This window comes from Leucoraja erinacea, chromosome 1 (assembly GCF_028641065.1).
Source record: "Leucoraja erinacea ecotype New England chromosome 1, Leri_hhj_1, whole genome shotgun sequence".
NCBI lineage: Eukaryota > Metazoa > Chordata > Chondrichthyes > Rajiformes > Rajidae > Leucoraja > Leucoraja erinaceus.
In genome coordinates this window covers 55105868-55133081 of record NC_073377.1, presented here as the reverse complement: position 1 = coordinate 55133081, position 27214 = coordinate 55105868, and the positions used below count along the sequence as shown (strand labels likewise).

General features: G+C 40.2%; 1 protein-coding gene across 1 annotated transcript in view; it reads right to left on the bottom strand.

The window, feature by feature from the left end:
* The window catches only part of cwc27 (CWC27 spliceosome associated cyclophilin), a 205910-nt gene that overhangs the window by 38261 nt on the left and 140435 nt on the right, over window positions 1-27214 (bottom strand). The window contains exon 12 of the mRNA XM_055635029.1: window positions 2466-2581. Coding sequence (XP_055491004.1) covers window positions 2466-2581 — 116 coding nt within the window. The remainder of the gene's footprint in view (window positions 1-2465; window positions 2582-27214) is intronic.

The following is a 27214-nucleotide window of genomic DNA, read 5'->3' as shown; positions in this document are numbered from 1 at the left end:
ACTTCAACTCCTCCTCCTACTAAAAATCCGACCTTTTTGTCCTGGGCCTCCTCCATGGCCAGAGTGAGGACCACCGTAAGTTGGGGGAGCAGCACCTCATATTTCGCTTGGGCAGTTTGCACCCCAGCAGTATAAACATTGACTTCTCAGGATCTTAATCGATTGGCCAGGTGGGCGGAGGCATGGTTGATACAGAAATGTGTGAGGTGTTGCATCTTGGATGTCGAACAAGGGCAGGGCCAATACAGTAAATGGTAGGTCTCTGGTTAGTGTTGTAGAGCAGAGGGATCTAGGAGTACAGGTGCATGGTTCCTTGAAGGCCGAGTCACAGGTAGATAAGGTGGTCAAAAAGGCTTTTGGCACTTTGGCCTATTTGGTATAGAAGTTGAGATGTCATGTTGCAGTTGTATAAGATGGTGGTGAGACTGCAGTTAGAATATTGTGTTCAGTTCTGGGCACCATGTTATAGGAAAGATATTATCAAACTTGCAAGAGTTCAGTAAAGATTTACAAGGATGTTTCCAGGACTAGAGTGTGTGAGCTATAGGGAGAGGTTAAGTAGGCTGGGTCTCTATTCCATGGAGCACAGGAGGATGGGGGGAGATCTTATAGAGGAAATCATGAGAGGAATAGATCGAGTAGATGTACAGAGTCTTTTGCCCAGAGTAGGGAAATCGAGGACCAGATTCATACACAGGTTCAAGGTGAAGGGGAAAAGATTTAATTGGAATCCAAGAGATAACTTTTTCACACAAAGGGTGGTGGGTGCATGGTACAAGCTGCCAGAGGAGGTAGTTGAGGCCGGGACTACTCCACCGTTTAAGAAACAAGTACAGGTACATGGATAAGACAGGTTTGGAGGGATATGGACCAAGCGCAGGCAAATGGGACTAGTGTAGCTGGGACATTGTTGGCCGGTGTGGCCGAGTTGGGCCAAAGGGCCTGTTTCCACACAGAATCACTCTATGACTCTATAAAATGATTGAAAGCAATCTATTTGCACAAGAAAAACTGTACCAAGTGTTCTGTTTGATTTGCAGAGCATGAAATGAGGAGCCAGTACAAGCTGACATGTCAAGTCAAAGATTAAAAGAGTGATCAAAAATATGGCAGAATTAGTTGAGATGTGAACTATTCTTCTGATTAAGTGCAGGTTGAAGAATGTGAATGCCAAATTTAATTTTTCCCGAAAGATCAGTTGGTAATTTTGTACTGGGACTCAGTTATTGGCCCAAATGTTGGAGGAAATACCATCAGTTGATAGTGATAAATGTATTCAAAACATTACACTTTTATATGATCTAGAAGTCTGTTAAAATAATTTGTAGTGTGTGATTGTTTTTCCAGGAATGGGCAATAACGTACGTTTCCATAATACGAATCGGATGTAACGTGAGTGATGAATTGGAGAACATTATTTGCATTATGCAGGCCAAACTGGTTATAATGCAATTTCAGGCAGCAACCAGAGAACCACTTAAAAGTTACTTTGGAAATTGACATGCAAAAACTAAACTGGCCTTGGATTTAAACAGTACAGGGATAAAAAAATATATTTTTATGCTTCCACTATCGACGCAGTAATCAGACATTATTGTCTCTTAAGAACACAGCTTCTACTTTAATCAAGGATGGCCACTGAAATTGACAGGCAATCATTTCTATTAAAACCCTCTCGTTCCAAACTGCCTATCTCCATTGACATAATTATCTTTAGAACATGATTTTCCATAGCACAAGGTTTCTCAGAAATGCAACTATGATATTATAGCAGAACTACCTTTATATTCATTTTTATCATAAAAATGTTGAGAGTGTACCTTTAGACTGATCGAGTCATACAGCATGGAAACAGGCCATTCGGCCCAACCTGCCCCTGCCGACCAAAATGTCCCATCTACACTAGTTTCTCCTGCCCACATTTGGCTCATAAACCTCTAAACCTTTTCTATCCATGCACCTGTCCAAATGTATTTTAAATGTTGTTATAATATCTGCCTCATGGGCCTGTCCCACTAACCCGACTTTTTTGTCGACTGCTGGCACCCGTCATAGGTCGTTGCAGGTTGGCGAAAATTTTCAACGTTGAAAATTCAGCGGCAACCAGAAAGACGCTACTACTCTTTGGGCGACTGAGGAGACTACTCACAACAATACAGGCGACACCCTGGCGACATGTCGCGGGGTGAAGCCTGCATGGTCGTGAGTAGTTGCCCAGAGAGTCATACCTTGTTCTGGTCGCCGTTGGATTTTCAACATGTTGAAAATTTCCAGCGACCTGTAACAACGTATGACGGTGCCAGCAGTCGCCGAAAAAGTCATGTAAGTGGGACAGGCCCATCAACTACCAGCTCTGGTAGCTCATTCCATGTACCCACCACCTTCTGTGTGAAGTTCCTCTCCGACCTGTTTCCTTAACAGCATTGTTAAAAACATGCTCAAAATCTTTGACGAAGATCCATTACCTGCTCTTCACGGGTTGGTCCTTTCTTTGGCTTTTGTCTGCGTATTTCTTCATATTTCTTCCTTTCATTTAGATAGTCTGTCAGTGCACTATTTGGAGCTGGTTCAGTCTCTGCAACTAAATAAAAGTAATTTTTTTTAAAATTGCATGCTGGAGGCAAATGCATTCTATCCAATGTAAAAGACGATGTGTCGGAAAGAACTGCAGATGCTGGTGTAAATCGAAGGTAGACACAAAATGATGTAGTAACTCAGCGGGACAGGCGGCAACTCTGGAGAGAAGGAATGGGCGATGCTTTGGGTCAAGACCCTTCTGTAGACGATGCATGGATTTAACCTGGCATTTATGGCCCAATCTGCTTATGGTAGTATGAGGGATCTTTTGGAGAGAATAATCTACTTCAAATTTAACTGACACATATTTACAATATTTAAATAAGTATAAGCACAGATTTTTTAATCCAAAGCATATTTAATTACAATGATTATATCATGGAAAGCATTGTACAGTTAATATTTTGGGTATAGATTTTCAGTAGCAAAATATTTTTATTGTGATACCAAGCATTCTTCCATCTAAGCCAAGGCAATTTGTTATATGTATAAGAAGGAATTGCAGATGCTGGTTTAAACCGAAGATAGACACAATAAGCTGGAGAGAAGGAATGGGTCACGTTTCGGGTCAAGACCCCTCTTCAGAATTTGTTATATATTTGTCTTAGTGTGGACACCTCTGATTAGACTATGTTGTGCCATACAATAAAGCTGAAGGAATATCACATTGATATTAATTGCATATTGCATATAAACAAAATAAAGTTGCAGGTAATTATTCATCATCAGTTTAAATGAAGATCAAGAAGATTGGATCAGTTTACCCATACCAGATATTGGTATGAAAAGATCTGCTCCAATGCCGTAATTCACATTGAATTCTCAGGTATCAATTTCTATGGTATCATTATTTATTCAAAGGGCTTTGTTGATTAAGATGTAGAAAAAGTGCTGGAGCAACTCAGTAGGTTAGGCAGCATCTCTGGAGGACTCAGAGCGCTGACGTTTCGGTTCTGAAGAAGGCTCCTGACCCAAAACGATGCTGATCTATGTACTCCAAAGATGCTACCCGACCCACTGAGTTACTCCAGCACTTTGTGTTCTATGCAAGATTCCAGCATCTGCAGTTCCTTGTGCTCTCTATCTGTTACTAACGATGCACACTTTTAAAAACCTTTTCCCTCCCAAATCGTTATTTTCATTGCTCTAGAGATAATGACGAGTATAGACATTTTGTGAATAAACATAAAACGTTCTGAACCTAAAATAAAACTAGAAAATGCTAAAAACACTCAGTGTTTCAGGCAGCATCTGTGGAAAATAAACACAGTTGACATTTCAGGATTCCCTCTGTTAACATATGGCCTTTTTTTGGCCTTTATATCAGATTTTCAGCACCTGGAGTTGTTTGATCTTCAACTTTCTGATGCTGCATTTTTTTTGTGAGTCTTTAACTACACAGACCACACTACCATGTTTGCTGTTATACCAAACTCAATCATAATGGTATGCTTCTGCAGAAATGTTTAGTCATTGACATATATGGGAAGTCAATATTTAAACACGATTTGGAAATGTGGAAATAGGAAAAAACAGTAAAAACTTTCAAATGTGCAAGTAATCATTTTGGATGTATCGAGGAAATGCAATGGAATCAGTGGATGTGGAGGTTGTTCCTGTAGAGTTGCCATTATGTGACTTTATGTGCAAAAGGATAAGCTCAGTATAAAAGGTCTTTCCCCAATATTTTAATGACGTTTACTCTCTACTCAAGTACTAATATAGGAACAAATGCAAAACTAAAGGCATCTTGATTAACAGGTATTTCTTTAAGTCATATCAGAGCAAGATGAGGCATTGGAGTTGAGCTGTCTTGGGTCACATACGAACAACCAAAGAGGAGTTATTGGCAATTTTAAAGTGCATTGTCGATAAATCTCAGAGTCTGACCAAGTGCATCCCTGGACCTTCTTGGAAGCTGGGAGGATAATGCAGAGGTACTTTCAACATCTTTAGCCACAGGTGAAGTTCCAGAAGACTGGAATGCTGTATTGTTATGTAAGAAGTGCTGTGGACTACAGGCTGGTGAGCCTGACATTTCTACCACCATATGGATTGATACGGACTGATTAGAGATAGTCAGCATGCTTTTGTGTGGGAGAATTGTGGGTCACAAATCTGATAAGAGATTTTTGAAGGCCAGCCAGTGGATTGATGAGGGCAGGGCAATGAACATTGTTAGAATGGACTTTAGCAAGGCCTTTAATGTTAATAAATTTGCAGATGCCACCAAAATTGGTGGTAATAGTGGACAGTGAGAAAGGATACTTAAGTTCACAACAGGATCTAGATCAATCGGGAAGGTGAGCCAAGGAATGGCAAATGGAATTTAACTGATAAGTGTGAGATGTTACACTATGTCATTTTAAATACATACATTTCTAAATTATTTTATTTTTATGGATCAATCTCATATTCATTTAAAAAATGGTAAAATGCTTTCTGCAGCCTATGAAATGAAAGAGTATCAGGTAATTCCAGAGTAAGAACTCGAGAAAAGAGTGCAGGATTTGCAGTACATATGATGAGCGTTTCACGGCACTGGGCTTGTACTTGCAGGAGTTTAGAAGAATAAGGGGGGACCTCATTGAAACGACCGAATAGTTAACGGCTTGGATAAAGTGGATGTGGAAAGGATGTTCGCATAGCCTCAGAAGTAAAGGATGTTCTTTTAGAAAGGAGATGAGGAATTTCTTTAGTCAGAGAACTTTGTTGAATCTGTGGAATTCTTTGCCACAGAAGGCTGTGGAGGTCAAGTCAATGGATATTTTTAAAGCAAAGATAAATAGATTCTTGATTAGTGCGGGTGTCAGGGGTTATGGGGAGAAGGCAGGAGAATGGGGTTAGATCGGAGAGATGGATCAGTCATGATTGAATGGCGGAGTAGACTTGATGGGCCAAATGGCCTAATTCTGCTCATATCACTTATGACCTTATGAGTATTCACAGGCTGAAGGTTTTGTACTGTGTGAAACATATTCCACCTCATTGGATGCCAATTGAGGGTGTAAAGGTTCAGCTTGTTCAGTCCTATACAATTTACAAAAAAATTGTGGGTGGCCAGTGAGCCTGGGCACCTGGCTGGTTCAAGAACGATCTGACTCATTGGAAAGTAATTCCTGATATTAATGCCTTAATTTAGAGTTGAATACCTAGAAAATGGTTCATTATGCAAAATTTCATAAATCAAAAAGGCTGGGCAAAATGCATTATTCACATTTCAATACAGAGCATTCCTATGTGTAGCTTTGTTATTATAGACATATATTCCAAAGTGTCAATGGCATTAAAGTAAAAATCTGTAAATCCATGCACCATTAATCAAGGAATTACTGCATCTGACAAAATGTGATGAAAGATAAAGTAATCAACAGTTCTTAAGAGGTCCCTTAAGGTAGCAACCGAAAATCTTTTATTGTCGAGGGAAGGACATTTTAACTACTTCAATTGGTGGCAATGGATTGGGCAGTCCTTATAACAGAGCATTTTGCACTCTGTCCCATTTTTATTAAAACACTGCTGGCCACAATTATAAATGCCGACTGCAGTTAAGTGGCTGAAATGACCACAAGAAGTAGGTGGAAAATTCATAAATTTATTTACTGAAATCTGATAACTTACTTTTGAAGGCACAGAACAAAGAGGAGCTGAGAACTTCCCTTGATTCCACAAAGAAAGTTGTGACTTTCCTTGCTTATTACTACATCCTCCGCCATCAACTTAACTACTGGCTGACATATAACACGAGTGTGTTGGTGGATTTTGATGGACTTTTTCATCTACTGGTGGCTTAGAAATGACACTCAAAATTAAAACACACCAGCTCAAATTCTGACTTGCAAGAGCATTTGCATCTACCCTGAAATTGTATGGTGGTTAAAACCAAAATATTTATGGAATTGCAGATCTTTTCGCCAATAGCAATCTTTCATCGATTAGTTCAGTTTCACAAAAAGTGTTCTCATGGGAAAGGATAAAGTTTTTGATTGCACCACCTGATGTTACTTGATTTGCTGTTGGCTCAATGTAACTAATTCTCTCAGGGTATCCTGGCACCTGGTTTGGATTGTAGGGCTATTCTCATACTTTCTATTCTTTTCCTTCTGTACCCAGCCACTCAAAACTCCCAAAAATGTCTGGCTTTTAAACAGCTTGAGAACAGCTGTGAAACCAGCCTGCTTTGCAACATGCATTTGAGATACTATAATCGAATCCAGCTGTTTGGACTGTTGAGGCCAAAACCAACTATAATCATCTCTTTTTTTTTGTTGGATGATCCTTCACAGCTGTCAGCAATACTTTTCATCTTTGTACTAACTGATTTAAGTCGCTTCTCTAGTACTAGAAACTGACTAGTATATCAGATGCTGACTGATGTTGCCTACAGGCACTACGGAAGGGCAGATATCATACTACTCCAGCTGTTGTCACTAAATACCATTCTATAGTTTGAAGGTGATTTTGACAGCATTCCTGCTTTGTCCTGTCACTCAGGCAGAGGCAACTACAAATCATCACTGATGTTGTGGCAACAAGGAGAAAAAAAACAGAATTCTTCAGCATAAACACATTTAATCTTGCCAATCTTAAAGTTCACCATAAAAACAAACCAGTGTTCTTTAAAATACCCCAAGGCTGCTGTTCTCATAAATAGCGTAATAGTTTGTTGCAAATTAATTTTGCAAATCAATGTTTTGTTGCAGCTCGCCTTTTATTAACTGATAGATTGCGGAAAAAATAATCACTTGAAGCTGATAATAAAATGATTAAATTCCTAAAACAATAAATTCAACACAAAATATACTTGAAATTCTTTTAACGTTTTAACGAGCAGGAAGGTGGTAATATGACTTTATCAGGATGTTTTTTTAACCACAGATGAAAGACTGACTATTAGAAGTTCTCAATAATAAGTTAATACACATCGTTAAAACAGGAACAGTAAATGATACGTCAGTTACTTCACAAATAAAATACACAAGACAATGCACATTTAATTAATTTTGTAGAGATTAAGTTGTACCACTGTAGCAAAGTACTTTATCTCTAACTGAAATATTGATGCAACTGGTCACTGCACCATTGGAAGGCTGCAAATGTCACAGAACATAGGAAAGATTAAGTAGAATGGTTCCAGGGATGTGGAGCATAACTACCTGGAACTTGGAGACATGAATTTTGTATCCCCCCCTACAGCAGAGAGAGTTTAAAAGTGATTTGACAGAGGTGTTTAAGATCATGGTCTAGACAAAGTAAACTTTCCTTTGGCAGGAAGAGCAGGAACCAGAACACAAAGATTTAAAGTGAATATCAAAAGAACCAAGAATGATGAAGAAAAGCCTTACAATGAGTAGTCATGATCTGGAATTTATTATCTTCAAAGGTGGTGGAAGCAAATACATTTATTACTTTCACATCCTTCTAAAAAGGGAACTGAATAGATACATGAGGGACAATGTAAGGCAGAGCTGCAGCTGGGAACAGAAAGATTTAATTGCTCTTGCAGACAGCCTGCACAGGCTCAATGGGTCTAATAGCTTCCTGCAGAATTGTGACTTTTACGTTTGTTAACCAGTTGAACTGTACAGCAAAGCACTGATTGATAGATGGACTGAAATAGACGTATGGTGGGGGGGGGGGGAGGGGGGAATCAGACTTTAAAAATGACTTTTATTTTAAAAGGTAAGATTAGCTGTAATGTATGTTTCTATGTTCTATATCAATAACTTTGAGGAGGGGAGTGAGTATCGGATATCTAAGTTTGTCGATGAAATGAAAATGGAAGGGAGAGCTGTGATGAGGCCGTTTGTACTCTGCAATGGGACATGGGTAGTGCGGGTAATGACTTGGCAAATAAGAGTTTAATGTAGGAAACTTTGAGGTCATACACTTCAGTTAGAGGAATCAAAAGACAGGCTATTATGTAATTGAAGAGAGATTACAAATGAGTGCACTGTAGGATCTATGAGCATTTGCACATGATGTTATCATTCAGAAGAGATTCAAAATGCCAATGTCTGCGTTGGGAGGGTTTTCCTATCACAAAGCTAACAAAGTTTAGAGTTTAGAAGAATTGGGTGCAAGGAATAATATTACTGAAACAAATAACATCTTGAAGCAGTGTAACAGGGTATAAATTGAGATATTCATTAATGGTCAAGTCAAGTCAAGTCATTCATTAATGGTAATGACTCAAATGAAGGAACATAGTTACAAGATAAGAGTTGATCATTTAAAGCTGAGATGTGTTTGGCATTTCTTCCCAAAGGTGCGGTTGAATCTTTGGCAATCTCTGCCCTGAAGGTTCGTGAAGGATAGATCACTGGAAGTATTTAATAAGGAGGTAGATATAATTTTGGAAGATTAGGGAATTTGGGGATCTAGCATAGAAGAGATGTCAGGGGGCATATTAGTTATGATCATATTGATGGTAGGTCAGACATGAGGGTCAAAGTGACCAACTTCTGCTCCATTTTCCTGAGCTATGTTCTTGTATTAGCTTTGTAAAATGTCACTGTAATTCAACTTTACAGCCATCAGATGCAATCACTTAAAAATTGTTCTTATTTAATTTTTCCTCTCGCCAAAGAAGCTTTCTTCTGGAAATGAAATAACCAATGAAAAACATAATTTCAAAAACATTACTGCTTAGAATTCTCTCACCAGGTGCTCAACTTTTCAGCATTGTGCAATGGCAAAATCTTCCATATTTGGTGAGCTACATTTTGGTTTCACCATGTAGAAATTACAGCTGTGTTTATACATAGTCCCCTCATTTCAGGGCACCATAATGTTTGGGACACAACAATGTCATGTAAATGAAAGTAGTCATGTTTAGTATTTTGTTGCATATCCTTTGCATGCAATGACTGCTTGATGACTGCAATTCATGGACATCACCAGTTGCTGGGTGTCTTCTCTGGTGATGCTCTGCCAGGCCTGTATTGCAGCCATCTTTAGCTTATGCTTGTTTTGGGGGCTAGTCCCCTTCAGTTTTCTCTTCAGCATGTAAACGGCATGCTCAATTGGGTTCAGACCAGGCGATTGACTTGGCCACTCGGCCACTAGGACTGACCATATATATAAACACAGCTGTAATTTCTACATGGTGAAACCAAAATGGATACAAATGTATTAAGATATGACAATGTGCACTTTAACCACATGTGATTTTTTTGTATTATGAATCTCAAATTTTGGAGTACAGAGGCAAATAAATAAATGATAGGTTTTTGTCCCAAACTCTGTATAAGATCCCTTCTCATCCTTCTAAATTCCAATGAATACAAACCCAGTTGTTCCATTCTTTCATCATATGACAGTCCCGCCATCCCGGGAATTCATCTTGTGAACCTACGCTGCACTCCCTCAAAAGCAAGGATGTCCTTCCTCAGATTAGGAGACCAAAACTTAATACTCCAAGGAGACCAAAACTGCATACAATACTCCAAGTGTGGTCCCACCAGCGCCCTGTACAACTGCAGAGGGGCCTATTTGCTCCTGTACTTAAATCGTCTCATTATAAAGGCCAACATACCATTAGCTTTCTTCACTGCCTGCTGTACCTGCAAGCTTACATCCAGTGACTGATGTACAAGGACACCCAACTCTCGTTGCACTTCCCCTTTTCCTAATCTGACACCATTCAGATTAAAATCTGCCTTCTTGCTCTTGCCACTAAAGTGGATAACCTCACATTTATCCACAATATACTGCATCTGCCATGCATTTGCCCACTCACTCAACTTATCCAAGTCACCCTGCATCCCCATAGCATCCTCTTCACAGGCCACGCTGTCATCCAGCGTTGTGTCATCTCCAAATTTGCGAATGTTACTTTTAATTCCTTCGTCTAAATCATTAATAAATATTGTATATATCTGCGGTCCCAGCATTGAGCCTTGTGGCACCTCACTAGTCACTGCCTGCTGGGCTTAGCTGCAAGGAGAGGTTGGACAGACTTGGAATGTTTTCTCTGGAATGTGGGAGGTTGAGGGGAGACCTGATAGATGAATATTCAACTATGAGAGTTACAGGTAAGGGAGAGAGTCAAAACCTTCCAGTGTAGAAATATTAGAGACTAAAGGGCAAAGCTTTAAGGTGAGATGAGCAGAATTTAAGACAAATGTGTGGGGCAAGTTTTTTTTTGACACAGAGGATGGTAGTTGCCTGGAACACGCTTCCAGGGGTAGTGGTGTTGGCTGATATGGTAGTGGCATTTATGAGGCTTTTGGATAGGCATGTACATGTGCAGAGAATGCTGGAATATGGATAATGTGCAGGCAGATGAGCATGTTTGGCGCAGAGAATGTGGGCCGAAGGGCCAGTTCCTGTGCTACACTGTCTTTTTATGTTGTATCTATAATTTGTCCAGAACGGGATGAATATAAAATAGACATGTAACCTTCTGGGCCTGTGAGATGCGAGGCCTTGTGTAGATCAAAAACCTTTGGAGAAAACTTTGTTGTCCTTGGTACAGCTCATACAAATTAAGAGTCTACTGAAGAGCAAATATTAGAAACAGGCTACAGTAATCCAAATCATTAGGGGAGTAAAATGGTTTGAATCAATAATCCATCTTTGTAGGTGATCTTGTATGATATTTATCAGCTAAAAATTTAAGCCCCAAATTCTCTCCAAAAATACCTAGAATACCATATTCTTGCTATTGAGGGAGTGCAGCGTAGGTTTACAAAGTTAATTCCCAGGATGGCGGGACTGTCATATGCTGAGAGAATGGAACAGCTGGGCTTGTACACTCTGTTGTTTAGAAGGATGAGAGGGGATCTCATTGAAACATATAAGATTGTTAAGGGCTTGGACATGCTAGAGGCAGGAAACATGTTCCCGATGTTGGGGGAGTCCAGAACCAGGGGCCACAGTTTAAGAATAAGGAGTAAGCCATTTAGAATGGAGACGAGGAAACACGTTTTCTCACAGAGAGTGGTGAGTCTGTGGAATTCTCTGCCTCAGAGGGCGGTGGAGGCAGGTTCTCTGGATGCTTTCAAGAGAGAGCTAGATCGGGCTCTTAAAAATAGCGGAGTCAGGGATATGGGGAGAAGGCAGGAACGGGGTACTGATTGGGGATGATCAGCCATGATCACATTGAATAGGGCCAAATGGCCTGCTCCTGCACCTATTGTCTATTGTCCATTTAAATCTTTTAGGCACATATGCTTGCTGATAATATTGCAATTACAAATTCTTAACTGTCCACATTAATAAATGAAACTAGAGACAAACTAACATTTGTTAATATTTCTTCTTGTCATTAAACCAATATAATAATGCACTAGTGCTAATTGGCATCTCAAATTCCATTAAAAAAAATGTGTAATATAATTTATAATGTAAACACACAAGGCAAAAAATATGATTAATGTTAAGTAAACTTGAATTTATAGCTTTTGAGGGACAGAGTTCCAAATTTCAAATGTTCTAAATCTCAATTCTTCTGTGAGAGACCCAATTATTCCATCATAAATTCTTATATTCACATCGATAATTTATGCTGGCTGATCAAATTCTCACCTTGCATTAATGTTCCTTGGACAATTTGGCCCGACAGTACAGTTTTTATTGTTTTTATATTTGCAGCTCCATAATCTGAACTTCTGAGGAACTTCCAGCCAACTCAACATACACCTTGTCCTTCACATTCCCTACGCTTTGCTTTACTGGAGGTAGTTTAATGGGATAGAATTACATTTACATCCCAGTCATAGAAACATAGAAAATATGTGCAGGAGGAAGCCATTCGGCCCTTCGAGCCAGCACCGCCATTCATTGTGATCATGGCTGATCATCCCCTATCAATAACCCGTGCCTGCCTTCTCCCCATATCCCTTGACTCCACTAGCCCCTAGAGCTCTATCTAACTCTCTCTTAAATCCATCCAGTAAATTGGCCTCCACTGCCCTCTGTGGCAGGGAATTCCATAAATTCACAACTCTCTGGGAGAATTTTTTTTTCTCACCTCAATCTTAAATGACCTCCCTTTTATTCTAAGACTGTGGCCGCTGGTTCTGAACTTGCCCAACATTGGGAACACTTTTCCTGCATCTAGTTTGTCCAGTCCTTTTATAATTGTATATGTTTCTATAAGTTTCCCCCTCATCCTTCTAAACTCCAGTGAATACAAGCCTAGCCTTTTCAATCTTTCCTCATATGACAGTCCCGCCATCCCAGCGATCAATCTCGTTAATCTACGCTGCACTGCCTCAATCAAAAGGATGTCCTTCCTCAAATTAGGAGACCAAAACTGAACACAATACTCCAGATGTGGTTTCACCAGAGCCTTATACAACTGCAGAAGAACCTCTCTACTCCTATACTGAAATCCTCTTGTTATGAAGGCCAACATTCCATTAGCTTTAAAGGTACACAAAAATGCTGGAGAAACTCAGCGGGTGTAGCAGCATCTATGGAGCGATGGAGATAGGCAACGTTTCGGGCCAAAACCCTTCCTCTTCACTGCCTGCTGTACCTGCACGCCAACTTTCAGTGACCGGTGTACAAGGACACCCAGGTCTTGCTGTACCTCCCCCTTACCTAACCGGACCCCGTTGAGATAATAATCTGCCCCCTTGTTTTTGCCGCCAAAGTGGATAACTTCACATTTATCTATATGACCTCACATTATCTATACAACCTCACATTTATCTATAATATATAGTCACATTATTCTTTTCTTTTTAACCCCGATTTTATTCAATAGCCATATTTTAAAACACATGACAATCAATGTATATATAATCGGGTTAATTTATTTCCTATACTTGTTTCATCTGAAAGCTACAATTTAGAATTACCTGGTTATAAGTAAAATTACAGTGCCAAAGACTATAATTAGGAACAATCTATTGAGTGGAAAAGAAAAAACGTAAACTGTGATCCAAAAGACTTAATTATTATAAGCAATTCAACACATTGTATGTTTGATACAACATTTAAAAAACACTGCAATATTTACAGAATGATAATTGTGTGTTTGTACATATCGAACACTTTTTTTTTCAGATTCTTGAATGGAAAACACCAAGAAACAGTAAAAGAGTTATGAACATGTTATTGAACTCCTGAACATGATGTACAGAAATACAGAAGAAATACAGGTCCGCCAAGGCTTCCGTGATCTCCCAGTTGCTAAGCACTTTAACTCCCCCTCCCATTCCCATAATGACCTTTCTGTCCGAGTGAGGCCAAATGTAAATTGGAGGAACAGCACCTCATATTTTGCTTGGGCAGATCACAATCTGGTATGAATATTGATTGCACTAACCGAGTAACCTATGCTTTCCCTCTCTCTCCATCCACCCCCCACCCTAGATCTACGACTAGTTTCACAATCCCCTTGATTAATTTTACTGTTTGTATACCTCGTGGTCACCTTCCCCAGCCAACAATGAATCATTCTACATTTCCTTGAACATGGTCTGCTTTGATCTGTCGTTTTCACACCTTGCCCTTCCACATATCTCTAGTTTCTCTCTCCCCTGACTCTCAGTCTGAGGCAGGGACCCGACCCGAAGGAATTTCTCTCCAGACATGATGCCTGTCCTTCTGAGTCACTCCAGCATTTTGTGTCTCGTTGGTGTAAACCAGCATCTGCAGTTCCTTCCTACACAATATAAGCCATTCCACTGGTTGATGTAATTAAGTGACAATGTTTGGTTGAATGGAGTGCAAAGCAATAAACAGCTTTCATGCAAAAGCAAATGCCAAGAGGTTTAAAAGTATGCATATGAACTGATATGTAGAGTACATTTTGTACCAGCAAATTAGCCTATTATTCTTTCAAACTCTGAGATCTTAGAAAATATTCCAGAAATAGGTGTCCCTTGGATTAAAATTTGTTAGTTTAGTATCCTCAATCAGCAATTATAATTAAAAATAACTATTTTAAACAAACACATGGATAATTTGGGGGGTGGGGAGAAAGATGGATATTTTGTGATTCAATTATTATAATAAACATTAAAGCTAGATGTCGACTTTAAGGAGGAGGATTTTGTTAGCAAGAGGGTGGTGAATCTGTGTAATTCATTGCCACGCATGGTTGTGGAGGCCAATACATTGGGTATGTTTATAGTGGAGATTGATAGGTTCTTGATTAGAAGGGGCTTCAAAGGGTGACAGGAACAAGGCAGGAGACTGGTGTTGAGAGGAAAAAATAGATCAGCCAAGATTGATTGGTAAAGTAAACTAAGTTTAGAAAGATCTAGAAAGATAATAGATAAGAATGTTTAAGAAGGAACTGCAGATGCTGGAAAATCAAAGGTGGACAAAAATGCTGGAGAAACTCTGCGGGTGAGGTAGCATCTATGGAGCGAAGGAAATAGGTGATGTTTCGGGACGAGACCCTTGTTAGTTGATTTGGATTGACTGTATTTTTTTCTCCCTAGTTATCATTGTTTTTTAGCTGCGAATTGAGCCCTGACTTGACACAATTCTTACGATGGGAATTCGCATTTGGTCACACATCCGAGCATACTGATCTTTAGCAGTGGTATGAAATAAGCGACCCAAAACATCACCCATCCCTTCTATCCAGAGGTGCTGCCTGTTAGAGTCATAGAGCCCAACCTGCCCACACAATGTCCCAGCTACACTAGTGGATCCCACTTGCCTGCCCTTAGGCCATAACCCTCCTAACTTGTCCTATCCATGTACCTGTCTAACTGTTTCTTAAACGATGGAATAGTCCCAGCGTCAACTACCTCCTCTGGAAGCTTGTTCCATACACCCACCACCCTTTGTGTGAAAAAGTTAGCCATCGGATTCCTATTAAATCTTTTCCCCTTCACCTTGAACGTATGTCCTCAGGTCCTTGATTCCCCTACTCTGGGCAAAAGACTCTGTACATCTACCCGATCTGAGTTGCTTCAGCATTTTTTTGTCTAGCCTGTGTCGAATTTAGCCACTACAAGAACTAGTGGGCAGGTACATTTTGTTTTAATAAATGTGTTTGCGAAAATGAATTTTAATAATTGAATAGGAAAAAATGAACTTGTTTAGGTTTATTATTGTCACATGTACCGAGGTAAAGTGAAAAGCTTGGGATGGCCATTGTAGACAGAACGCAGGTGTCCTGCAAATCAGTCACCTGATGTCTGTGCTTGGTCGCACAGATGTAGAGAGGGGGCATTGAATGCACCAAATATAGTAAACTAGGATGGAGGAGGTGCACATGAAACATTTCCTCACCTGGAATGGCTATTTAGCTCTGTGGATGGTGGTGACAGTGGAACCGTAGATATAAGTATTGTACCTCCTGCAGTTGCTGGGGAAACTGCCAGGGATCAGGGAGGGATAGTAGGGGAGGGATGAGTAGACCAAGGAATCACATAAATAGTTATCCAAACAGAGGGAAGAAAAAAATGGGGATGTGGTGGTATCTCATTGCAGCTGGAGGAAATGCCAAAAGATGATGTGTTGGATGTAGATGTTAGTATAGTGGTGCCTCAATGGCCATCTCCCCTCTCTTACACAATTCTCAAAAGGCAACAATTCTGCCCCCCTCTCCCCACCCTGTTGCTGCTCGACGCACTGTTTCTCCAGAAGATTATTTGCTGCTCCATTTTAAAGTATCTGCAGTCATTTACAGTGCATTCAGAAAGTATTCAGACCTCTTTACTTTGTCCACATTTTGTAACGTCACAGACTTATTCTAAATTGATTAAATTCATTTTTTTGATCATCAATCTACACACAATACCCCATAATAAAAAAGCGAAAACAGGTGTTCAGAAATTTTTGCAAAGTAATTAAAAATAAATAACTGAAATTTCACATTTACATAAGTATTCAGACCTTTTGCTATGACACTCAAAATTGAGCTTAGGTGCATCCCGTTTCCATTGATTATCCTTGAGATGTTTCTACAACTTGATTGGAGTCCACCAGTGGTCAATTAAATTGATTGTACATGATTTGGAAAGACACACACCTGTCTATATAAGGTCCCACAGTTGACAGTGCATGTTAGAGGAAAAACCAAGCTACAAAGATGAAGGAATTGGCTGTAGACCTCCGAGACAGGATTGTGTTGAGACACAGATCTGGGGAAGGGTATAAAACAATTTCTGCAGCATTGCAGGTCCCGAAGATCACAGTGGCCTCCGTCATTCTTAAATGGAAGAACTTTGGAACCACCAGGACTCTTCATAGAGCTGACCACCCAGCCAAACTGAGCAATCTGGGGAAAAGGGCCTTGGTCAGGAAGGTGACCAAGAGACCAATGGTCACTCTGACAGAGCTCCAGAGTTCCTCTGAGGAGATGGGAGAACCTTCCAGAAGGACAACTATATCTGCAGCTTTCCACCAATCAGGCCTTTATGGTAGAGTGGCCAGATGGAAGCCACCTCAGTAAAAGGCACATGACAGCCCGTTTGGGGTTTGCCAAAAGGCACCTGAACAAGATTCTCTGGTCTGATAAAACCAAGATTGAACTCTTTAGCCTGAATGCCAAAGGTCACGTTTGGAGGAAACCAGGCACAGCTCATCACCTGGCCAATACCATACCCACAGTGAAGCATGGTGGTGGCTGCATCATGCTGTGGGGATGTTTTTCAGCAGCAGGAACTGGGAGACTAGTCCGAATCGAGGGAAAGATGAATGGAGCAAAGTACAGAGAGATCCTTAAAGAAAACCTGCTCCAGAGCGTTCAGGACCTCAGAATGGGGCGGAGATTCACCTTCCAACAGGACAACGATCCTAAGCACACAGCCAAGACAACGCAGGAGTGGCTTTATGGCATTTCTGTGAATGTGCTTGCGTGGCCCAGCCAGAGCCTGGACTCAAACACGATCGAACATCTCTGGAGGGACCTGAAAATAGCTGTACATTGATGCTCCCCATCCAACCTGACAAGAGTTTGAGAGGATCTGCAGAGAGGAATGGGAGAAATTACCCAAATACAGGTGTGCCAAGTTTGTAGTGTCATACCCAAGAAGACTTGAGGCTGTAATCGATGCCAAAGGTGCCTCAACAAAGTACTGAGTAAAAGGTCTGAATACTCATGTAAATGTGAAATTTCAGTTTAAAAAAAATATATATATATTTTGCAAAAATTTCTAAACACCTATTTCTGCTTTTTTATTACGGGGTATTGTGTGTAGATTGATGATAAAAAGAAAATAATTTAATCCTTTTTAGAGAAGGTCTAACGTAACAAATTGTGGAAAAAGTGAAGTGGTCTGAATACTTTCTGAATGCACTATATATACACGTGATTAATTCCAGTGACAGCATACAAATTATTAGATTTATTAAAATCAATTTGTCCGGTTGGCCGATGCAGTATCATAATTAATGGGCTACTATTCAGCACTTCCATTTATTGTTATATCAGTTTAAGAGATATTAGTTACATAGTTTGGTAACTGTTTTAACGCTAGGAGTTTCCATTTTGTTTAAATCCATCTAGTTTTTGAAATTGGTCAAAGACCTCTCGCATCAATATATTTTTCGTATTCTCAAAAGTTACAAAATACAAACCAATTCACTTTGAAAAGTTGGTCCATCAAAAGTACTTCAGTATATTTTTTCATAGGATTAGTGAGAATAATGCGAAATCATATGGATATAACTATCTTCAAAATCCGTTCTTAACTTTTGTGAATATAATTTACCAAAAATTCTATGATGATGACCTGCAGGCTCATTTTTAAATGAAGATCTGGTTGTTGATTCACTAAGCTATCAAATAAAATAAATTAGTCTAAACAGACCAAAAAATATAAAATAAAATTCTGTGGGAGAGACTTTGGAAACAGTTTAAATTCAACCACTTTCCAAACATCCTGTATTTACAGCATTTGAAATTAGTCAACACTTATTGCAAACTTACATTCCTCGAAGGATGTATCATAAAATCATACGCAATAGACGCACGTCGCCCATTCGGCTGCTTGCGGCTGCTTCACCAGTTATAGAGTCATAGAATGTGGAAACTGGATCTTCAAAAGGTCATAGGAGTAGAATTAGGCCATTCGGCCCATCAAGTCTACTCCGCAATTCAATGTGGCAGTGAAGAAAACGAATGGCATGTTGGCCTTCATAACAACAAGGCCAAGTACAGGAGCAAAGAGGTCCTTTTGCAGTTGTACAGGGCCCTAGTCAGACCACACCTGGAGTGTTGTGTGCAGTTTTGGTCTACAAATTTGAGGAAGGACATTCTTGCTATTGAGGGAGGTTCACGAGGTTAGTCCCTGGGATGGCGGGACTGTCATATGTTGATAGAATGGAACAGCTGTGCTTATATACTCTGGAATTTAAAAGGATGAGAAGATATCTTATTGAAACATATAAGTTTCTATTGGCTTTAAATAGATCCTTGTGTTTCTTGGTAATCTTAATGCCTAAATAAGTAAAACTTTCGGTAGTCAATCTAAATGGAAAATGTCCATAATTCGAAATTAGATTGTTTAATGGAAAAAGTTCACTCTTACTAAGATTTAGTTTATAACCAGAAAAACTACTAAATTGATTAAGTAGTGCTACTATTGTTGGAATATATTTCTCTGGATTAGGGATAAATAATAACAGATCATCTGCATAAAGAGATAACTTATGTGTCTTATTCTCACGGACAATACCAAATATATTAGGGGATTCCTTAATAGGCCAGAGGTTCCAAAGCGATATCAAACAGTAAAGGACTTAAAGGACAGCCCTGTCTAGTACCTCAAAAGAGCCTGGAAAAAGGGGATCTCTGATTATTGGTAAGTACAGAAGCCTGAGGTATATGATATATCAGCTTGATCCAAGAGATACATTTTGGACCAATCTTAAATTTTTCAGGTGTATTGAATAAGTATTCCCAATCTACCTTATCAAATGCCTTCTCAGCATCAAGTGAAATGACACATTCTGGAGTTTTATTTGATGCTGTGTATACAATATTCATTAATCTCCTAATGTTAAAATATGTAACTATTTTTAATAAAACCTGTCTGATCTTCAGAAATAATTTGCGGTAAAATATTTTCCAATGTCATAGCTAATATTTTTGAAAGAATTTTGGAATCTACATTTAAAAGTGATATAGGTGTATATGATGTCACTTCAGTAGGGACTTTATCTTCTTTAAGAAATAAAGAAAAAGATGCTTCATAAATGGATTGTGGTAATATATTCAATAAAAAGGCTTCTTTAAATACCTTCATAGCCAGGGAGACAGTAAACTTGAAAAATACTTTAAAAATTCCACTGTAAACCCATCTAAACCGGGAGCTTTACCAGAATTCATTGAAAGGATTGCTTTCTGTATTTCCTTTCCTCCTCCGTGATGGGTTCATCAAACAACTCATTATGTGATAAATTTGGCAAGTTCAGTTTTTTTAAAAACTTGTGCATTATATCAGTAGGAATTTCTGTTTGGTATAGGGAGGTATAAAATTCCTGAAAGGATTTATTAATTTCATCATGGTCTACTGTCAATGTACCATCCCATTTACTCAGTTTAATAATCTGACGTTTGGCTGACATAGCTTTCAAATGACTGGCGAGCAATTTGCCAGATTTATCGCCATGTATATAAAATTGACTGGGTTTTAAGTAGCTGATTCTCAATCGGTGATACTAATAACAAATCATGTCACAGTTGAAGTTCAACTCTATTCTTATAGAGCTCTAGGCTACGAGCTTTTGAATAATTTTTTATCAATTTCTTTAATCTCATCAGCCAATATACGTATTTCATTTTTAGTTTTGGTTTTAATCCCGCGGAGTATGAAATAATTTGTCCACGAATATATGCCTTAAAGGCATCCCAGACTACACCACTGGATATTTCTTCAGTAGAGTTTGTTAAGAAGAAGAAAGCAATCTGATCTTTAATAAAATTAACAACATTTAGATCTTGAAGCAGAGTAGTATTAAATCGCCATTGTTTAGCACTAAACTTGGAATCAGGTAGTTTAATTGATAGTTTCAATGGTGCCTGATCAGAAATAGCAATGACTGATGAAACTAGCCTAGAATCTATTATAAAGTAGTCAATCCTAGAGTAACTATGATATACATGAGAGAAAAAAGAAAATTCTTTGTCATTTGGGTGTAGGAATCTCCAGACTTCTAACATTCCAGAGTCAAGTAAAAAAGAATTGATAAAACTAGCTGATTTATTTGGAAGCACATGATCAGATGCAGATCTGTCCATCGAGGGGTTCAAACAGCAGGTAAATTCTCCACCCATTATCAAAAGGTGTTCATTTAAATTAGGAAAGGATGCAACTAACTGTTTTTAAAAAAAACTCAGGGTGATCAATATTAGGTGCATAAACATTCACCATAACAACTTTTTGGTTGTGAAGAACACCAGTGATCATCAAAAATCTACCATATGGATCAGAAATTGTTTCATAATGAACAAACAAAATTGAGGAGTCAATAAAAATAGAGACTGCGTTAACCTTTGCTTGTGAATTTGAATGAAACGGCTGTCCTCTCCAAAACTTAAAGAATCGTTGATAGTCGTCTTTACTTACATGCGTTTCCTGAACAAAGATAATCTGAGCATTTAGTCTACGAAGAACTTAATTTTTTTTTTCATTTAATGGGATGGTTCAGACCATTCACATTCCATGAAAGGAAGTTAATAACTTTATCCATATTGTTTGTAACAATCATGTGGAATGTAAAGGGTTAATTTCGTAGGCCATAGCAGTTCATAATACTGGAAGGAGAAGAATTTAAGGCGCAACAATCTCAGGATTACTGCCTGTGCCACGCGACAGTGAGAGTAGGAAGGAGCGAGGTGGAGGATAAATGCGTGGCTGAAAGACTGGTGCAGAGGGCAGGGATTCAAGTTTCTGGATCATTGGGACTTATTTTGGGGAAGGTGGGACCTGTACAGAAAGGATGGGTTGCACTTGAACCCGAGGGGGACCAATATCCTGGCGGGGAAATTTGCAAAGGCTACTGGGGAGACTTTAAACTAGAATGGTTGGGGCGAGGGACTCAAATAGAGAAAGCTAGTAGACAGAATGGGAGGCAGGAAGCAGAAAACGGAAGCACTCGGGCACAAGAGGAGAAAGAAAAAAAAGGAAATAAACAGAGAATAAGAGGCGGGGGGTTTCTTAAATGTGCATATTTTAATGCTAGGAGCATTGTAAGAAAGGTGGGTGAGCTTAGAGTCTGGATAGACACCTGGAAGTATGACGTTGTGGCGATCAGTGAAACATGGTTGCAGGAGGGCTGTGATTGGAAACTAAATATTCCAGGATTTTGTTGCTTCAGGTGTGATAGAATTGGAGGGGCAAGAGAGTCAAGAAGAGTCAAGAGTCAATTTAATTGTCATTTGGACCCCTAGAGGTCCAAACGAAATGCCGTTTCTGCAGCCATACATTACACACAAATAGACCCAGACACAACATAATTACATTTTACATAAACATCCATCACATAGCTGTGATGGAAGGCCAAAAAAAACTTATCTCTCCACTGCACTCTCTCCCCCCCGATGTCAGAGTCAAAGTCATAGCCCCCGGCTGGCGATGGCGATTGTCCCGCGGCCATTAAAGCCACGCCGGGTGGTGCGAGGTCGCACACCGGGTCTTGATGTTGGAGCCCCCGGTGTGCGCTCGCAGAGTCCGCGGCCATTCCAGCCGCGCGGGGCAATGGTGTTAGGCCCCGCACCAGGAGCTCTTCAACCCCGCAACTCGGGCGGGAGAATTCGCCGTTGCAGGAGCCCCGAAAAGCGGTCTCTCTCCAGGGATCCGCGGGCTCCCGGCGCCGCTGTCCGCAGACCGTCACAGGAGGGCTGTGATTGGAAACTAAATATTCCAGGATTTTGTTGCTTCAGGTGTGATAGAATTGGAGGGGCAAGAGGTGGAGGTGTTGCATTACTAGTCAGGGAAGATATTACAGCAGTGCTTTGGCAGGATAGATTGGAGGGCTCATCTAGGGAAGCTATTTGGGTGGAACTGAGAAGTGGGAAAGGGGTAGCAACACTTATAGGGGTGTATTATAGATCAAGAATTGGAAGAGCAAATATGTAAGGAGATAGCAGATATTAGTAGTAAGCACAAAGTAGTGATTGTGGGAGATTTCAACTTTCCACACATAGACTGGGAAACACATTCGGTAAATGGGCTGGATGGTTGGAGTTTGTAAAATGTGTGCAGGATAGTTTTTTGCAGCAATACATAGAGGTACTTACTAGAGGAGGGGCAGTGTTGGACCTCCTGTTAGGAAATGAGACGGGACAGGTGGCGGAGGTATGCGTTGGGGAGCACTTCGGATTCAGTGATCACAATACCATTAGTTTCAATATAATTATGGAGAGGGTCAGAACTGGACCTAGGGTTGAGATTTTTGATTGGAGAAAGGCTAACTTTGATGAGGTGCAAAATGATTTAAAAGGAGTGAACTGGGACATTTTGTTTTATGGGAAGGATGTAGAAGAGAAATGGAGGACATTTAAAGGGGAAATTTTAAGAGTACAGAATCTTTATGTTCTTGTTTGGTTGAAACGAAACAGTAAAAAGTGGAAAGAGCCCTGGTTTTCAAGGGAAATTGGACATCTTGTTCGGAAAAAGAGGGAGATCTACAATAATTATAGGCAGCATGAAGTAAATGAGGTGCTTGAGGAGTATAAGGAATGTAAAAAGAATCTTAAGAAAGAAATTAGAAAAGCTAAACGAAGACATGAGTTTGCTTTGGCAAGTAAGGTGAAAGTAAATCCAAAGGGTTTCCACAGCTATATTAATAGCAAAAGGATAACGATGGATAAAATTGGTCCATTGGAGAGACAGAGTGGACAGAGCCAAAAGAGATGGGGGAGATATTGAACAATTTCTTTTCGTCGGTATTCACCAAGGAGAAGGATATTGAATTATGTGAGGTAATGGAAACTAGTAGAGTAGCTATGGATACTATGAGTTTCAAAGTAAAAGAAGTACTGACACTTTTGAAAAATATAAAAGTGGATAAGTCTCCAGGTCCTGACAGGATATTCCCTATGACATTTAATGCAGAAATAGCCGGGGCTATGACAGAAATATTTCAAATGTCATTAGAAACGTGAATAGCCCCCAAGGATTGGCGTACTGCGCATGTTGTTCCATTGTTTAAAAAGGGTTCTAAGAGTAAACCTAGCAATTATAGGCCTGTTAGTTTGACTTCAGTGGTGGGCAAATTAATGGAAAAGAGGGTCTGATTAGGAACAGTCAGCATGGATTTGTGCCTGGAAGGTCATGTTTGACTAATCTTCTTGAATTTTTTGAGGAGGTTACTAGAGAAATTGACGAGGGTAAAGCAGTGGATGTTGTCTATATGGACTTTAGTAAGGCCTTTGACAAGGTTCCTCATGGAAGGTTGGTTAAGAAGGTTCAACTGTTGGGTATAAATGCAGGAGTAGCAAGATGGATTCAACAGTGGCTGAATGGGAGAAGCCAGAGGGTAATGGTGGATGGTTGTTTGTCGGGTTGGAGGCAGGTGACTAGTGGGGTGCCTCAGGGATTGGTGTTGGGTCCTTTGTTGTTTGTCATGTACATCAATGATCTGGATGAAGGTGTGGAAAATTGGATTAGTAAGTATGCAGATGATACCAAGATAGGGGGTGTTGAGGATAATGAAGAGGATTTCCAAAGTCTACAGAGTGATTTAGGCCATTTGGAAGAATGGGCTGAAAGATGGCAGATGGAGTTTAATGCTGATAAATGTGAGGTGCTACACCTTGGCAGGACAAATCAAAATAGGACGTACATGGTAAATGGTAGGGAATTGAAGAATACAGTTGAACAGAGGGATCTGGGTATAACCGTGCATAGTTCCTTGAAGATGGAATCTCATATAGATAGGGTGGTAAAGAAAGCTTTTGGTATGCTAGCCTTTATAAATCAGAGCATTGAGTATAGAAACTGGGATGTAATGTTAAAATTGTACAAGGCATTAGTGACACCAAATCTGGAGTATTTTGTACAATTTTGGTCGCCCAATTATAGTAAGGACGTCAACAAAATAGAGAGAGTACATAGGAGATTTACTAGAATGTTGCCTGGGTTTCAACAACTAAGTTACAGAGAAAGGTTGAATAAGTTAGGTCTTTATTCTCTGGAGCGCAGAAGGTTAAGGGGGGACTTGAGAGAGGTCTTTAAAATGATGAGAGGGATAGACAGAGTTGATGTGGATCAGCTTTTCCCTTTGAGAATAGGGAAGATTCAAACAAGAGGACATGACTTCAGAATTAAGGGACAGAAGTTTAGGGGTAACATGAGGGGGAACTTCTTTACTCAGAGAGTGGTAGCGGTGTGGAATGAGCTTCCCGTGGAAGTGGTGAAGGCAGGTTCGTTGGTATCATTTAAAAATAAATTGGATAGGCATATGGATGAGAAGGGAATGGAGGGTTATGGTATGAGTGCAGGCAGGTGGGACTAAGGGAAAAAAGTTGTTCGGCACGGACTTGTAGGGCCGAGATGGCCTGTTGTCCGTGCTGTAATTGTTATATGGTTATATGGAACCAGAAGTGACGACATTTCAGACATTTTTGTAGTTCAAATTCTGCCGAGATAGAAAAACTAAACTAAAAGCAAAAGTCAACCCCCCCCACCGCAATTGTAACTTAGTCGACTATCATGCAAAGCCCGAAACTGACCAGTAGACAGTCAGTACGCTACCTAATCCCTCTCCTACCCCCATCTCTCCTAATGACAGCTCCCAACATAAAAAGGCATATTTACCACTCAATAGCCAAAACAAATTAATGGTATGATTAAAAAGTGCATGTTAACTGTGCAAACCAAGAGCTACTTCATAGGTGCACAAAAATGCTGGAGAAACTCAGCGGGTGCAGCAGTATCTATGGAGCGAAATGGGCAACGTTTCGGACCGAAACCCTTCTTCAGACTACTTCATACATCAAGGTCAAAATACGTGCAAACGATGAAAAACAAGAACTGCTTCACTTTGTTTATCTAAAGACAGGGGAAAAATCCTTCGATGGACATTTTTAAAGTAGAAGAGCTTACAAAGAAGATCTTAAAAATTAATATATAATACCATTACATTAAATTAACAGTATCTTGGAGAACGTAAAAGTTATGGTTTGATATCATCATACTAAGATTCTAAAAAGTAATTAAGAGAATAACTCATCCAATTAAATTCTTAATCATTTACAGAACGATATATTGTCAAAATAGGAACAATAAATCTCCAATTGTAACTTAGTCGACTATCAATAACTCTCCGTCGCGGCTTCAGCCCCATAAGCCTCCAGAAAGCTGGAAGCTTCTTGCGGATTGTTAGAAAATCGGTTGTTACCATTAAGGAGTCGTATAAGCAGTCTAGCTGGATAGAGCAAGGCAGGGCGCAGCTTTTTCTTAAACAACTCAGGCATTACATTATGGAAAGGCATTCTCAATCCCATAAACTCACGGCTGTAATCAAGGACAAACCGAAACTTGCATCCTTCATATTCAACCATGCCCAACTTTTTTGCTGCTCGGAGGATATTCTCCTTCATCTGCAGAAGGTAAAACCGAACGATCAAATGTCTCGGTTTATCTTGGAGACCAGGTTTCTTCCCGATTCTGTGTGCATTATCCAAAATTGGAAGATTTTCATAGTGCTCGATGTTGAAAGTCTCCTTTAGCATATTTTATAACATTATCCCTCTCTTGACCTTCAGGCAAACCAACAATTCGCAGATTCAGTCGACGGCTTCTGTTTTCCAGATCCATATTTTTAGTCGTATTGCTCGAGTGCCCGAGTATTTTCGTTCATTTTCCGTGGGTGTAAATAAAATCCCCCCCCCCCCCCCCCAAATATTGCTAAGATACCAGTCAGAAGCTGCGCCTTCCCCATGCTCCTTCCTTGGACAACAGCCAGCGTGACAGAGCCGGCGTGTCAAAAGCGCCGAGGATGCGAGGCCTCACAGTCTCTAATGGGGCCGCTTTCACAAACTTTACCGTCAGCGGCATGGCCAACTTCGGATCCAGCAGCAGTGTTCTATACACCTCCCAAACTCCGTCCGGCCCAACTCCCCCCCCCCCCCCCCCCCCCCCCCTCCCTCCCCTGGAGAAACTCATCTTACCTGCATCTCCCAGCTAGTACCTTGATTACAGCACCTCCATGTAAGAATTCCAACCCTCTTTCTCAATTTCGCTGTCTCTACTGCATCTGTTCCCAAGATGAGGCTTTCGGCACCAGGACATCTGGAATGTCCTCCATCTCCAAGAAACATGATTTCCCCTCTGCTGTGGTTGATGGAGTTCTCACTGTCATTTCCTCCATTTGAGGAAGGGCATTCTTGCTATTGAGGGAGTGCAGCGTAGGTTTACAAGGTTAATTCCCAGGATGGAGGGACTGTCATATGCTGAGAGAATGGAGCGGCTGAGCTTGTACACTCTGAAGTTTAGAAGGATGAGAGGGTTTTATTGAAACATATAAGATTGTTAAGGGTTTGGACACGCTAGAGGCGTGTGTTTTTTTGGTGTTTTTATGTGGGGGAAGAGGGCACGGTGCGGGGGATACCGTCCTTCAGCCGCTTCCTGGTGAGGATGCGACTATTATTCGAGTCGCGTCCTCGCACCCCCCCTCCCCCCACAACGGCCTACCTACCTGGATTGGCGCGGCCTTTCCTGCCGGGATCGACCGGAGCTCCAGCAGCGGCGGGACAGCGCTGGAACAT